Source organism: Coturnix japonica, chromosome 2 (assembly GCF_054131305.1).
Source record: "Coturnix japonica strain WE chromosome 2, WE-NBRP24, whole genome shotgun sequence".
NCBI lineage: Eukaryota > Metazoa > Chordata > Aves > Galliformes > Phasianidae > Coturnix > Coturnix japonica.
The window spans coordinates 59,083,845-59,099,672 of NC_140664.1; the positions used below are offsets into that span (position 1 = coordinate 59,083,845).

At 43.8% G+C, this 15,828-nt stretch overlaps 1 protein-coding gene across 1 annotated transcript; it reads right to left on the reverse strand.

The window, feature by feature from the left end:
* Positions 1-12,715: 12,715 nt before the first annotated feature.
* On the reverse strand, positions 12,716-15,094 carry LOC146761842 (1-phosphatidylinositol 4,5-bisphosphate phosphodiesterase gamma-1-like). The gene is given in 1 exon segment (XM_085539210.1): positions 12,716-15,094. A coding segment is annotated over 1 exon segment (669 nt). The 5' UTR covers positions 13,385-15,094.
* Between the last annotated feature and the right edge of the window lie 734 nt (positions 15,095-15,828).

Consider the following 15,828-nt stretch of genomic DNA (forward strand, 5'->3'; position numbering starts at 1 on the left):
GCAAATAGTCAGGGACCCACTTAGCCTCCTTATAGCTATATGTTTTTTTCTATATTCGTGTTATCTGTGTTATCTGAGCCACTTACAGAGTCCTAATACAGACAAAGCCTGCATGGTCTAACATAATGTTATCTGAACATTGGGTTTATGCTGATATGATTATGGTGAATGTTTCAAAATTCTTTCCCCTTCCTCTCAGCTGCTTTATAGCATCACAATCCAAGGTGGCCAAGGCACAGATCTACCTATCAGAAGTTCTAATTTATAGTGATAACACAGCTGCAATAAGTTGGAGCTCCAAAGTATGATGAAAGGATTACTTACAAGTCTGATGAGCAGGAAGTTTGAAGAACATCAAAGCATGAATGAAGGCCAGCAATATATGTGTTGTACTGCATATAGAAGTACTGTCAGACCAGGATGTATGGCATTTAAAGATACACAAAGCAAGTTCAACATATGGTATAGCTAATAACTAGCATGTGATTCTAAGCTTAGCATAAAGTAATGAATCAGTTAGCACATGATAAGAAACCATAATGAATAGCAGAATAAATGAAATAATGCATGCGGACTGAGGCAGTTGTAGTTCAGTGTTCAGCTTCAATAATAATGCTAGTATTAGTACAGCCACATGTTCCATAGTATCCAAGACCCATTTGATCTCATAATTAACCTTATGAAAGAGAAAAATCCCTACTTTTCTGACAGATCAGCTTCTAAAACATGGGTGGGAGTGGCAACAGAAGGCAGAACAGGAGTACAGAAATGCTTCTTCTGGAAATTCCTGCATTTAGGTTGGTTTAAACTTGTTGGGCAATGATACTTTCTGGCACCACTGCTTGCTGTTTGCCCCCATGCTATGCCATAGGTTTGTTTATTTATTCAGATGGCTAGATAACAAATGAAACACTTGGAGCCAGACCTGAGCAAGGTTAGGGAGTGGGTGAGCTGCTTTTTTGATGGCTAGAATGGAACCTGGACTCCAGAGTGTGGGAATCAAATGTTGCTTCTGCATTTAGAACAAGATAAGGATATTTTATTTCAAGGTCTCAGTATACAAGTTAAGCAATTTGTAGTTATTAGGTAGAAGTCATAGGTACAAAGACTGCAGCTCCTGTCTGCCCAGCCATCTGAAATAAAACTACTGATTTTTGGTGCTGGACAAATAAGACCTGAGTAATAAAGGATCCAAAGATGAGAAGTTAAAATAATTAACAATATACCTGTATAAACTAGCAACAATGTACGTTTTAATGTTTTGTTGTACACACTGTAAAATACAGAAGTTGTGACATACCTAAGGATGTGCCTGAAGAGATATCTGGAAGGACTGGAATCAACTCCCCCCTCCCAGCTCTTTGTTTAAAAAGGCCTCTGGGACAGAATGTAAGAAGCTTTGAAGGGAATCAACGTATCAATATGATAAGACATCGTGGAAACAAAAATAGCAGGATGGCGACTGACTGGCACAAGATAGCACCTGAATTAACAAGTTTCAGAATGTAGTTAACAAATGCAGGCCTCGGGTAACATTGTAACATGGAAAACCCAACCAAAGGGGAAACGGGAGGGGAAAACATATGGGAGACAAGGTATAGAAACTGTAACATCATGTCCTTAGGTGCGCTTTTGCAATCAGGGTGCCTGCCATTGCAATCATGATTAAAAACTGCTTTTATCATCTATTGTCCTGACCAAAAATTATTGAGGGTATTTCCAACAAGAGTGATGTTGTGGCTGTAAGATGATCAGGAAATGTGGCAAGCAAAGCTAGATTCTTTAGGATGGTGACTGAGGAAAACTGACTTTGGAGCAGCAGCAAATTGTGGCAGGAGAGTCACGGACACTGTTGCTGGTGCAGAACCAAGACCTTTATTGTCAGTGCTTACAACCTTTTATATCCATGCAACAGCCTCTTAGTCACATGTACCAACCAGGGTTCTCATGTGTGCTTACATCTGGTTCGTGTAGCTACCAAGCTTGTTCACTCACTTTGTTCATAATGTCTTTCTTTGTCCCATATCTCCCCCTTCCTTATTGGTTTAAACAGCAAGCACTTGGTATTTATATAAAGAGTATATGCCAACAAACATGCACAAAACAGAAAACCACATTAATCTGCATGATCTTTTAGACCCATGGTCCCAAACCATGTTACCAAACATCAAACTAAACCCATGAGTTTTCAACATGTAGCTTTTGCCCCACAAATCATAGATTTACTGAGGTGGTTGTCATATTGCTTGATGCTGAGATATTGGCTGTAGTATCCAATATCTGGTAACCTCAGTTGGCAAAATCAGTTGGGAGGATACCCAGAAGATTGTCATGGATCTGAAGAAGCAGCAGATGTTGATGGTACAATCAAGCAGGGCTTTATGACTCTGGCTGGAACACATCATGGTCCAGCACCTGTGGAAACAGGCATAACCTCTTCCCCATTGACCAGAACCCACATTTTTGACCATCACAGGTATCCTCCCTGAGAGTGCTCACTCATTCACCATTCATTGAAGCAAAACACTGAGCTACTGGTGGTCCACTCTCATCCTGCCACCAGTTCAAAAAATTTAATAAATATGTTGCTTTGGCCAGTTTCTCAGTTGGGGATGCACCACACATTCCCCTTTTTTGTTTTAGCAGCATGGCCTTCAGCATGCGGTGGGTGTGTCTGATAATAGCTAGGCCTGTGGGTGAGTGTGGAATACCTGTAACTTGTTTAACACCCCAGGCCTGTAGGAAAAATCTCTAACCCAGGTTAAGACATAACTCAGGCCACTATTTGTTTTTGTGGTTCATGGAAATCTTATAGTTGCAAATGCAAGCAGGAGAGGCTTAAAAATGTCGCATGACTTTTCTTGGTGTGAGGGGAGGCTATGATTGCATCAGAGGATGTGTCCACTCTAACATTAACAAATTTCAGGCAGCCAAACTCAGGAATATGAGTAACATCTGTCTGCCACAGTCCTAGTGCCTTCAGCCCCCTTGGATTGACTCCATAAGACAACAGTGGTATGATCTGGTGACCAACAGGGCACGCAGTAGTTATTTGGCACCTAGTTCAATGTAAGTCCAAATGATTTCTGTAGTGTTTACATATTTTGATGGAAAAAGGTATGCAATAACTGCACCTGTTCAAACTAATTTGGTACAACCACAGTACCTGCCAGTTTATCTCTAAGTCTATTACTTTCTGTTAATGGTCCAGGCAAGGTGGTGTGGGATCAAACACGTGCAGTGGAGTAACATTCCTTTTGCATATTAATAAAAAACAAAAAGGAATACAGTAATGTGGATAACTACTCGTTAGACACCTGTATGGGAAATCACAGCTTGAACCACTGATTAATTAGCTGAGGCAAGTGTTGGGTCAGCTGTGGGAGCACAGGTGATCTAGCTGTGCTCCCAGAAGGGGTGGACCTTGACTCCACCCACTCTGAGACCTCATTTAAGGGCTGACCACCACTGAGGCAGCATCTCTTGGAGATTGCTCCCCAGTAGAGTCTGCCTCAGCTATTTGGTCCAGGCATTGACATTGGTGAGTTTTCTTTACTCTGTCATTCTATGATTCTGTAACCTTTTACTACTTATCACCATCCTCTGTTACCACCTTTACATTTGGTGAGCCAGCCAGGAGTAGCCTGTGGACATGGGAAAAGATATGTCTTTCTTGTGGATTATGTTTACCTGGTTCAAGGGGGGGGAAGACCACTCTTTTAGGAAAGATCCTTCTGGGCAAATCCCAGGATTCATGGGATCCCCATATTTCCAACTTGTGACTATTATTGAATAATGGGGCCCTGTATGGGTGGTGGACAACATGTCCCCATTTTGTTTAATTGAATATTTCCAAGGATTACATAAGGACATACTTACTACCAGAAAAAGACAAATGGCTGTGTCTATAGTAGCCTGGCCCTTACTAACTGCTTTAAGTCAGGCTGAAATGAAATCAAATGATATTGGGCATGAAAATCAATTATTTAAGGCTCGAACTGAGAAGCTGGAAAGTGAGATCAGTTTATTAACGGGGAAAAATCCATCGTTCTTTTCACCAAATCCCCAAATTAGGTATATCACAATGAATGATGAACAAGATCCTAAAACAACAGATCAGGATAAAGTCACCAAAGCTGATCTGGAGGAACCACCTAAGGCGGACTTATTATAAGTCCGTCCTGTGGTGACTCAAAAGACAAAAAAGATCCAGGACCAGCCAACAGGGGTGCCACCAGATCAATGGCCCCCTGCTGAGTCTTACCTACATGCAACAGCCCCTACACACCTACAGAACACATGGATTTGGTTCAAGGATTTAGACAAAGGTTGTGAGAAAGTGTTCTGGCCTGCGTCTATGGGATTCAGGGGCAGGAAGTGTATTAGTTAGTGGAACTGAGGTATCTAAACTGGCAACTATAACCATCCATCCTGCCATTAGGCAAAGGTTATATGCAGGGTCCCAGTTCCCTGATGAAAATCATTCAATTATAGGTTGGTTGATGGCTGCATACCGAATGGTATGGTCAAATAAATCTGACGTACCAGTAAACATGGGCATGTGGTCTTCCATGGAGGATCTTCAAAAATATATACGGGAATTGGGCATGCGAGAAGCCATTTATGAAGATACCTTTGACAGCCCTGATATGGTAAAATTTTCTGCAGGGATGAGGGACCTAATACTGCAACAAGCTCCCTCACATATGTATGGAACATTAGTTTCCATATTAAATCCGATGGTGGCTTCGGAAACAGCAGTTAAACAAGCTGCTCAGTTAGTAGTGGATCTGGGGGAGACAGAGCGTTTAAGAGCTAAGCGCAATATTAGAGTAATAGAAGATTCAGAGGCCTTTCCAATAACTTGAACTAGGAAACCAGCTCTGCGAACCCCTCAGTCGGGACCTATAAGAGTGTCCTGAAAACAAATGTTTGGTAATCTTCTTCGGGCAGGCATTCAGTTTACAAAAATTGATGGCCAGCCTAGCCATGTCCTCCTTCAGTTGTGGAAACAGCTGAAGGATGAACAAAAATTTTAAAACCATCCTAAAAGACCAAGGATAAGAAACATAGAATGACAGCCAACAGCAACTTGGAACCTAGAAGATTTCATTGTTCCTAGTAGGAAAAAGAAACCACCTCAAGTGTCTTGGGCTACAATACCTGAGATTTCAGAGGTAAAAGATTTGAACCTAGCCCAATTTATGGCATGATGAGGGACGTCAGTCCCCCTAGGGCAGAAGGGACCGGAGGCCCTATGTAGAATTAACAATATATTGGTCCTGGAAAAATATACAAAAGGTTATGGCCCTAGTGGTTACCGGGGCTGAAACATCCATAATATACGGAGACCCAACAAAATTTAAAGGCAATAGAGTGATGATTGGAGGTTTTGGGGGACAGACCATTCCAGTCACCCAAACCTGGGTAAAACTGGGGGTTGGGTGCCTCCCACCACAGGAGTATAAGGTATCCATTGCCCCAATTCCAGAGTATATATTGGGGATTGACATCTTGTGGGGCCTGGCTCTCCACACAATGGTGGGGGAGTTCTGGCTCTGACAGAGATGCATTAGTATCTGAGCAATACAAACAATATTGAGAGGCCATGCAAAACATGAGCCTATTTCTCTGCTGAAGCCACGCTGGATTACTATTGTAAAACAAAATAGACTCCTGGGTGGGCAGGACAGTATAACAAAAACAGTGCAGGAGTTAGAGAGAGTGGGTATTATAAGACCTGCACATAGCCCATACAACTCCCCAATATGGCCAGTGCGAAAACCGGATGGAACATGGAGGATGACAGTAGATTATAGAGAACTGAATAAGGTCATGCCGCCCATTCATGTGGCCGTATCCAATATTGCCTCCCTAATGGACACACTAAGCAGAGAAATTAAAACATACCACTGTGTCTGGATTTAGCAAATGCATTCTTCAGCATTCCAATCAATGGAGAATCACAAGACCAGTTTGCTTTTACATGGGAGGGCAGGCAATGGACTTTCCAGGTCCTACCGCAAGGGTACGTGCATTCTCCCACCTATTGTCATAATTTAGTGGTGCATGACCTGGCTAATTGGGAAAAGCCAGATAATGTCAATTTATATCATTATATTGACGACCTCCTGTTAACATCCGACTCATTAGAGGCGGTAGGACAAGCAGCAGATTTGTTGACAACTTATCTACAGAAAAGAGGATGGGCTATAAACCCACAGAAGGTGTAAGGTCCAGGGTTATCTGTGAAATTTGTGGGAGTAGTTTGGTCGGGGAAAACCAAAGTACTACCCAGTGCGGTAGTAGATAAGGTTCAGGCATTTCCAGTCCCTGTGACATCTAAGCAGTTGCAAGAATTCTTAGGTATATTGGCGTATTGGTGCTCCTTTATACCTCATTTGGCGCAGCTATTGAGGCCATTGTATAAACTCACTAAGAAGGGTCAATCATGGGACTGGAGGAAGGTAGAACAGGATGCTTTTCAACAGGCAAAACTGGCAGTTAAACAAGCCCAGGCATTGGGTATATTTGATCCTACCCTCCTAGCCGAATTAGATGTTCATGTTACTCAGGATGGTTTTGGCTGGGGCCTGTGGCAATGCCAGAGTTCTGTTCGAACCCCCATTGGATTCTGGTCTCAGGTTTGGCATGGAGCAGAGCAAAGATATAGCATGATTGAGAAACAGTTATTGGCTGCCTATTTGGCGTTGCAAGCAGTAGAGCCAATAACGCAGACAGCAAAAGTCATAGTAAAAACTACATTACCAATCGAGGGGTGAGTAAGGGATTTGACCCACCTTCCTAAGACAGGGGTGGCCCAAGCACAAACGGTAGCACGATGGGTCACCTATCTGAGCCAGAGAAGTAGTCTGTCTTCATCTCCACTTAAAGAAGAACTACAGAAAATCCTAGGCCCAGTGACATATCACAGTGATGCACCAAAAGAACCGATGGTTGTTCCACCAGAGAATAGTCCTGTTCAGGAAAGAAGATATCCTATTCCCGAAGATGCCTGGTATACGAATGGATCAAGCAAAGGCAACCCGAGTAAGTGGGGAGCGATAGCATACCATCCCTCTACTGAGACAATCTGGTTTGATGAGGGGGATGGTCAGAGCAGCCAATGGGCAGAATTGCAAGCTGTGTGGATGGTTATAACTAAAGAACCTGGTGACGGTGTCCTGAACATCTGTACAGATAGTTGGGCTGTGTATCGGGGGCTCACTCTTTGGATTATGCAGTGGGCTACTCAAGAATGGACTATCCACGCCCGACCGATTTGGGGTAAAGACATGTGGTTAGATATATGGAATGCAGTCAAATGCAGGACAGTACATGTCTACCACATCTCTGGTCATCAACCTCTGCAGTCACCAGGAAACGGTGAAGCTGACACACTGGCCCCAATCCGATGGATTGAGAACTCACAATCCGAAAATATTGCCCGTTGGTTACATCAGAAACTACAACATGCTGGACAGAAGATAATGTGGGCAGCCGCTAAAGCATGGGGGCTGCCTGTACAACTATCTGATATTGTCCAAGCATGTCAGGATTGCGATGCTTGCTCAAAGATGAGACCAAGACCATTGCCTGAAACAACATCCCACATTGCTAGAGGATACAGTCCTCTTCAAAGATGGCAGGTTGATTACATTGGGCCCCTCCCTCGATCTGAGTGGGCGAGATATGCCCTGACCTGCGTTGACACCGTAAGTGGACTGCTGCAAGCCTATCCAGTGCCAAAAGCAAATCAGGTGTATACCATCAAGGCACTTACTAAATTGATGTCTACCTATGGGACACCTCAAGTTATCGAGAGTGACCAAGGGACTCATTTTACTGGTGCAATGATACAGCGCTGGGCAGAAGAAAACAACATTGAATGGCGATTCCACCTACCATATAATCCAACAGGGGCAGGCCTTATTGAACATTACAATGGTATCCTCAAGACTGCCCTGAAGACAGCCTCTCAGTCCCTGCAGGGGTGGACAAAAAGACTATATGAAACCCTGCGGGACCTGAATAAAAGACCTCGAGATGGCAGACCTAGTGCCCTAAAAATGCTGCAGACTATATGGGCCTCCCCTCTTAGGATCCAAATTATGGGTACTGATAATCAGGTAAAACTGCAGGTTGGTAATGAAAATAATCTTCTGCTCCCTGCCCCTGAGAATCTAGAACCAGGAATCCATAAGATAAATTGCCCCTGGAAGGTGTAGGTAGGACCCAAGTGGTGTGGCCTACTTGCACCTTGGGGGAGATTACTGGAGGTGGGAGGTTCAGTAACCCCCTGTGACAGGTACATGGCCTACTGACATCGTGGTCAATACTCCGATCTTCATTGCTAAAGGGACACCTATCATGTCCTTATGGCAAATTAAGACTCCTTCTCTGGTTCCAGATATAGTTATACAGCCACAGATATCTGGCCAGAGGGTATGGTATCGGCGGCCGGGGCATAATCCGGTACAAGCATAAGTATTGACCCAAGATAAGAATACAGCCTGTATCTTGCCTTGGAGGACAGACCTTTCCCTCCTAGTACCCTTGAAACATTTGTATTACTCTCCCTAAGACTCTAAGCCTCTAGGACCATCGCAGGATGATTCGCTTGGACTGATGAAATGCAGATAGACTTGCACCTTAAGATGGCTTGTCTCCAGTAACATCTATCAAGCACTGGCCCACGGAAGATCATGAACACCCATCAAATCATCACTCAAATTATATCAACATTTATGGCGACGGGAAAATCGTATCAGCGTCGCGTTGTGTCTCTGTAATAGGGAAAACTCACCCAATCATTGGTTCACGCTGTGAAGGGGTGGAATGTAAGGGAAATCACAGCTTGAACCACTGGTTATTTAGCTGAGGCAAGTGTTGGGTCAGCTATGGGGGCACAGGTGAGAGTGACCTAGCTGTGCTCCCAGAAGGGGTGGACTTCAACTCCACCCCCTCTGAGACCTCATTTAAGGGCTGACCACCACTGAGGTAGCATCTCTTGGAGATTGCTCCCCGGTGGAGACTGCCTCAGCTATTTGGTCCAGGCATCGACATTGGTGAGTTTCTTTACTCATAACCTTTTACTATTTATCACCATCCTCTGATACCACCTTTACAACACCTCTTTTAAATATGCTGCTTCTATCCTGGTGACTATTCCAGCAACATGTGCCGAGTCTGTAAAAATATTAATAGGGTCAGACCATTTTTCAAATATCTGCACCACCACAGCTAACTCTACTATCTGTGGAGTTCCCTCTACTATATGAATATCAGACATCCACTGTCCTTGAGAGTCCTGCCAAACTATAAGCAAACATCCCATCCTTCCTGATCCATCCATAAAGACAATTAATGCATCTAACTGAATAGGAGAGCATTTAAGAAGGTCCTGTAACTGCAAATTGGATTGCAATGATCTGTGCTCTGGCGGATGAACTGATATTGTTCCAGGAAGTCTTCCATGGCCACCTGAAAAAGCAGTGAACTTCGAAGCAGCCATTGTAACATATTTACTGATACTGGCAAAATAAATACTGAAGGCTTCAACTCACTCAGTGACAATAGTCTTTGCAGTCCCCTGTTGTATTAGGCGTGCACCAACACTCAGGATGTAACGCGGTAGTCCTTCCCCTGCTTGGTTATGCATATGTAGAAGGGGTGTAGACGAAGTAGATAGCGGCTTATTTAAACCGCTAACACGCATAATAAAACACCATTTAGCTATTCACCATATTGGTGTGGATGTGTAGTTAAATGGGCCCCAACTGAACCAGGTCGGATTCGCAGAGGCTTAACGCTAGAATCCTGACGTGAAATGAACCACAAGTAACAAGTGGTGCCCCGTGTGAGGATGTTAGGATTCAAGGCGTTGGAAATCCTCTGCATGCCTGTCGGATGAAGAGAGCCTGTGAGGTTGGCGGCAGGCTACCAGCGGAGGACCACGGTACTGCGGAGCTGAATGAACTTCTTCGTCTCGGATCGACTATAGAGCAAGTCTTGAAGGTACTGCTTCAGTTTTGTAAAGGCTATTGTAGCAAGCATGTTCCTTCTAAGAAGGACATTGCGGCTGTCATTAGCTGTCTTGAAAAGGGGAGGGAGCTTTCCTCTTCTCGGGAGATTTTGGACCACAATAAGTGGGAGTCTTTAACTTTTTTGCTCTGTGAGCGCGCAATGAATGAGCAGAAAGATGCTGAGCTCAAAACGTGGGGGTTGGTGCTTGGGGCGCTGAAAGCGGCTTGGAAAGAAGGGAAGACTGATGCTCAGGTTGAGGCTGCTTCGGGAATTGGGTCGGGAGGCCTTTTCTCTTGCAGATGTGAGAATTTGAAAGACAAAGACAAGGTGGCACGTGCCATCCAGACCGCACCCATCACTCTGGCTGAGCAACAACCAGATGGCCCTGTCCAGCAGCATTCCACACATTCTCCACATCCTTATCTCTTGACCAGCAGAAGTCTTCCTCTGAAGCCCCACCACCATATCCAAAGCAACCGTTATACCCTTCACTGTGCAGTACCGCTCCACCCAATCTGGGGTAGGTGGGGAAGTCTTGCGCCTCTGAGCTAGGTGGTAACATCCCAGTGGGGGCGGGAATGTCTCATATCACAGAGATAGGTGTTGCCGCCCACGAAAAAGGGGGGGGGAGGAGGGCAAGGAAGGAGGTGTGCCCAAGATCTGGAAGAGAGCAGCAGTGGGGAGAAGGATGCAGTTGGGCTCAGTGATAAGAGCCGCGGGAGAGTGTTAACGGATCGGAACAGGATTAGAGAAGGGGTGATGGATGAAGGTAGAACTATGAATACCTTTTCGGTCACCATAGGGAACAATGGGCCGGAGTGGGTACTCCTCGATTCTAAAGGGATTAACAGACTGGTGGAATGTATAGAGAAAAAGGGGCCCCGCCCCAACACATTAGGACGGGCCAACTTGCGTGTGTTAAGAAAATTCCAACAATATCTCTTTGGAGACTCCACCCCTGAGGATGCAGTCAAGGTCAGATAAACAGTTGCTGATAACTTTGAGAAGTCTTGTTTTATCTAACTACTTGAGTCTGATGATTATTTTCATGGTAGAATACTGATATACCTCTTTTTTACATATTTTGGTTGCAATTGTATTATGCTTTTGTTTGTTGTGGTTGTGGATTGTGATTGATATCAGTCCTTGGATCTGTCACAATTTGGTTCAGAGTTTTTTCAGGTCACCCTGGATTTCTGGTACTCCCTTCACAGTGATAATAATCCCTTCTGACCCTTTCTTTCACCTCTTTTTGTCAAACTGATTATGATTTGCATGTAACTCCTCGATGGTGTTTCCAAATTCCTAACAAATTGGGAAATGAGCCAAGGGACCCATCTAATATCTGTTAGTTGTGGTCACAAAAGAAAGCTACCATAAAGACCTTTGCACTGATGTTTTTCAGTGCCAGCACCAGCCCAGTGGTATCAGTGGACAATAATCATCCTTAAAACTATACTACTTAAGCAAAAATAAAAAATAAAAATAAAAAAAAGAGGGAACGGAGATGGCACTTCCAGCAGGAAAGCTTGCTAGAATGACATATGTATTGAACTTTTAAATCAAGGATGTGATGATGGGCAGCAACCAGTAGCCCTCACTTCGTTTCAGTTAACGAGGAAAGAGTGAAAATTCATGGAAAAAATACGATAATATTAAAGAATTTGGAATCAGGTTAATGGGAAGGCCCATTCCTGATGATAACTTGGAGGAGAGGAAGAATGCTTAGGATAAACTGTATAGGTTATTGTCACTGTCTTTGTGATTGTTAGATGTTTATGGTATATGAAAGTATAAATGCAATTGGTATATGGAAATGTAACTGTTAATGCTATAGGGATGTGTAAACATTAATGCTATATGGAAGTGGAATTATTAATGTTATGTGCAACTGTAATTGAGGGTACAAATAGTGGAATTGTGAAAAACAAACATAACCCAACAACTACAAAAAACAGCGAAAAGGTTACAGAACAGCAGTGAGTTAAAATATTGAAGTTTGATCTGCTCTAGCCAGAGAAGTTTAAGTGCCAGCAAGAGAACACAAACCCCTGCGCTACCCCCCCTCACTGCCTACCCCCCCCCCCCTCGCCGACTGTCAAAGTAAACAAATCGTTACTTCCGAATGGGGACAAAAGCAAAACATTCCGAGTGCCTGTGCCCCTACTTTAGTGTTAATCACTGCCCCTTCTGGGACCAGTATTACAGACAAAGTAAGTGATAATTTAGTGTGGGTGGTAGAAACCCGAGGTAGGGATAAGAATGCAGCACCAATTGCATTCAGAGTAACACAGTAACACAAGAGAGCTCAGCTGACTGAGATAATACAGAAACCCCTCATATTTGAAGACATGGATTACCTGATAGCTACCAAAACAAAGGAAATAATGCATAACATGGACAATTAGTTTACTAAAATTTCTCAGACTTAATGGCTATTGAGTGTCTCCACAGAAAACCCACGTGGCACGGCCATCAGTAACCTGTTTGTGCTATGGGATCACTGCTGGATCACGAACCTTTGGGAACAGCGAGGAAGAAAAAAATCTGCCAGACTCCGGAACCACAAACAACTAGGAAGCCCCAGGTTTTCCTAGGGATAACAAGGTGGTTTCAACTACAACAATGGAACACTGGTACAACCATTCTATGTCTCATACAGGTTGAGAAAGGCGAATACAATCAAGGTTTACCTGCAGTAATTAGACACGGACTCTGTGGTTAGTGCAGAACAAAAACTTTTATTGTGAACGATGAACTTAATATGAACTTGGTCAAGTGCGTTATTATACGTAACTCTCTTTCCATGCGTGGCAGTGCTGGATCTTCCATCCTGCCTGGAGGAAGATGGCGCTGGAGCTGAGCTCATCCCTCTGGTGCCATCCCGCAGCACCCAGTCTTTGGAACGAGGCACAGGCTCTGTCAGTCTCATCTCTGTGTTGTTGTACCTCAGCGGTGTCTCTCGGTAGTAGGAGATAAGGTCCTAAAGGCTGTCAAATATTCATTCATTAATAAGAAAAAACCTGTGGCTGCTGGCATCCTGCCACCATTGGATGCAACAGCGCTGCACCTCTCCATTGCTCCAGACAGACAGGACGTAGTCCCCAACGAATGTCCCGCTCTCCCTAACAAGAAAGGAGCCATTGGGAGCCTCCATGATGGTGCAGTACGCCGTCATCAGCTGCTCAGCAATGTGCCACCCACTGCGCCCTGCTCCCATCCTGCCATGGAACCATTCCTGCGTGAGATGCCGATTGATGTTGGGGTTCACCTCCCTCTGTGCAGGTTGTCTTCCTCGTCTGCTCCAGGCTGGGACATCATAGAGCGGGTTCCACGCGTAGGTTATGGGGGCATCCATGATTTGAAAATCTGCGGTCTGCTCTCTCTGCTCCTCTTCTATGATTTGAGGATTCACTGTCTGCCCCTTGTCCACGATTAGCTATCCACCATCTGATCCTTTGTCATACATGAACCCATGGTCTCTTGCCACTCACTCCAAGCCACCTCAGTTTTGGCGGGTCTTGCCAGTGGTCTTCATAGTATCTGCTCACACCCATGCCAGGTGCACAAGCTAGATGTCCCGTGATCATGCCAAGATGGTCTATCTGGCAGGAATTGTTACAATCTTTTGGTTTTCTCCCTCTTTGTCTGCAGAGCTGTTTGCACCTCTGAAGGTCTCTTTCTAGTCCAAGCAAGAATGTCTTCATTTTCTCCCAATAATATACACAAGGGGACTTGGACAAATTTGTTGATGGAGCCTGGGAATTGTATGGAAGCGAAATTGTGGTGGTGGAATTGGGAGGAACGGTGGCAGCTGTACTAGAGCAGGACCTGAAGATCTCAGGATTAGTTTTGCCCCTAGAGGGCTGAACGCAATGTGCACACAGCAGTGCAAAGATATTAGTTTTCTGACAGATACAGGTGCGTCTCACTCTGTACTGCATCAAGAATTACTACCCATAGATGATTTTTGTAACTATAGTAGGAGTAGGTCAACAAGAAAAGCTTACCAATCAAATAAAAAAGGGGGCTAAGGGTAAATTAAGTAACAATGGAAATAAGTAAATAAGTGACTATAGCTGTAAATAACTTTCCCTGAGTAGTCTGTATTGTAGAGAGATCTCGTATAGTGGTTTGTTCTGTTTTATGAGCAGGTGTTCCACCTGGCCTCTGTATCATGCACTGGCCATGCATATATGGAGCACATGTGAAAAAACCTTGCAATCTCTAGCAAGAAATAAAACAGGAGAGAATCTGTGATGGGTGAGAAAGGCAAAGTGTACTCTGAAGCAGGGGACGCCCTGCAGGCACTGCCTATCACATCCACCGCTATTGTGTTCCTTCTCTCCCCTTTTGGTGGTTTGCCAACCTCATAGTTGTCAATAAGTAATAATACATTAGCTTAGAAATTTCCATTTATAGAATTGTCTAAAATGAAAGCTGGAATCAGTGTGTATATGTCAACTCAAAAAAAAATATGACCTTACATGTAACCTTATGTTTAGTGCATTATCAGTCAAGGTTTTGATTGAGTGATGATTATTATGTTAACATTTAAGTCCCCTGCAGCTCAGCGACACTGGGCCACTGCCATCACGGTCCTTAATGTGCCACAACACATCAAGACAGACAATGGCTCATTCTTCATCTCACAATCTACTCAAGGATGGCTTGAGCATTGGGGAATATCTCACTCAACGGGCATCCCTGGGAATTCCCAGGGGCAAGCAATTGTGGAGAGGGCCAACCATCTCCTGAAGGACAAGATACGTGTCCTTGGGGAGGGGGAGGGTCACAGAGGTAGGATCATGGTAGCCCAGCAGGTGGAAGTATTGGCACAGCACATTATGCAATCAATCATTTTGAATGAAGAGGTTATGCCGCAGTAAAGGATAGAGAATCAGGAAAAAATTTATGGGTCCCGTCGAGAAAAATAAAACCTGATACAGTGATCACCCAAAAGGGTGGTCTGGGAGAAACGGAAAACTAATTGAAAGCTGAGCACATTTCTTTCAGGCATGCTGTTTTACAGAATAGAGCTGCAATAGATTTCCTGCTGCTGGCTCAAGGGCACAGGTGCAAGGACTTTGAAGGATTGCTTACAACATATGTCACAGTTTAAACGAAAAATCTACCTGCATCTGTGATAATATATATAATATATATAATTATATATAAATATATAAAATATTATATATAAATAATAATTTTGTCAGGATAGTATCTCTGATAAAAGCAGATTTTATCTGCAATTGCAATGGCGGGCGTCCCACAAGCAGGAGAGTGTGCTTATGGATGTGATATGACAGCTTTTATACCTTGTTTTACCCTCCCTTGCTTCCCCACTGGCTGGGTACTCAAGGTTCACAATTTTATCAAGAGGTTTACATTTGTTAAGTACTTGTTAATTTGCGTGTTATCTAGTGTCAGTCAGTAGGGGTCCTGTTGTCTCCAAGATGTCTCAGTACTCTTCTCATTCGTATTGATATGGTGATTTTCTTCAGAGTCTTTGTTAGGCAAAGAGTACGGAGGGGAGTGCCAGATCTTCCTCAATACCTTCTTCAGGCACTCTCTAAGGCACTTCACGAATTGTTCTTTTAACTTGTGCAGGATACTCTTGCAATGTGTGTGACATACATAATTTCACGCTGGCTATAAATAAGTTGTTACTAGCTTATATATGTATGCTGTTAATTGTTTAACTTCTTTAATTCTCTGTTACTCAGGTCTTGTCTATCCAGCACCAAAAGTTTTCCATCATCAAGGGGTTTCTGATTTGTAAAGGTATTTACAAATTTGTAA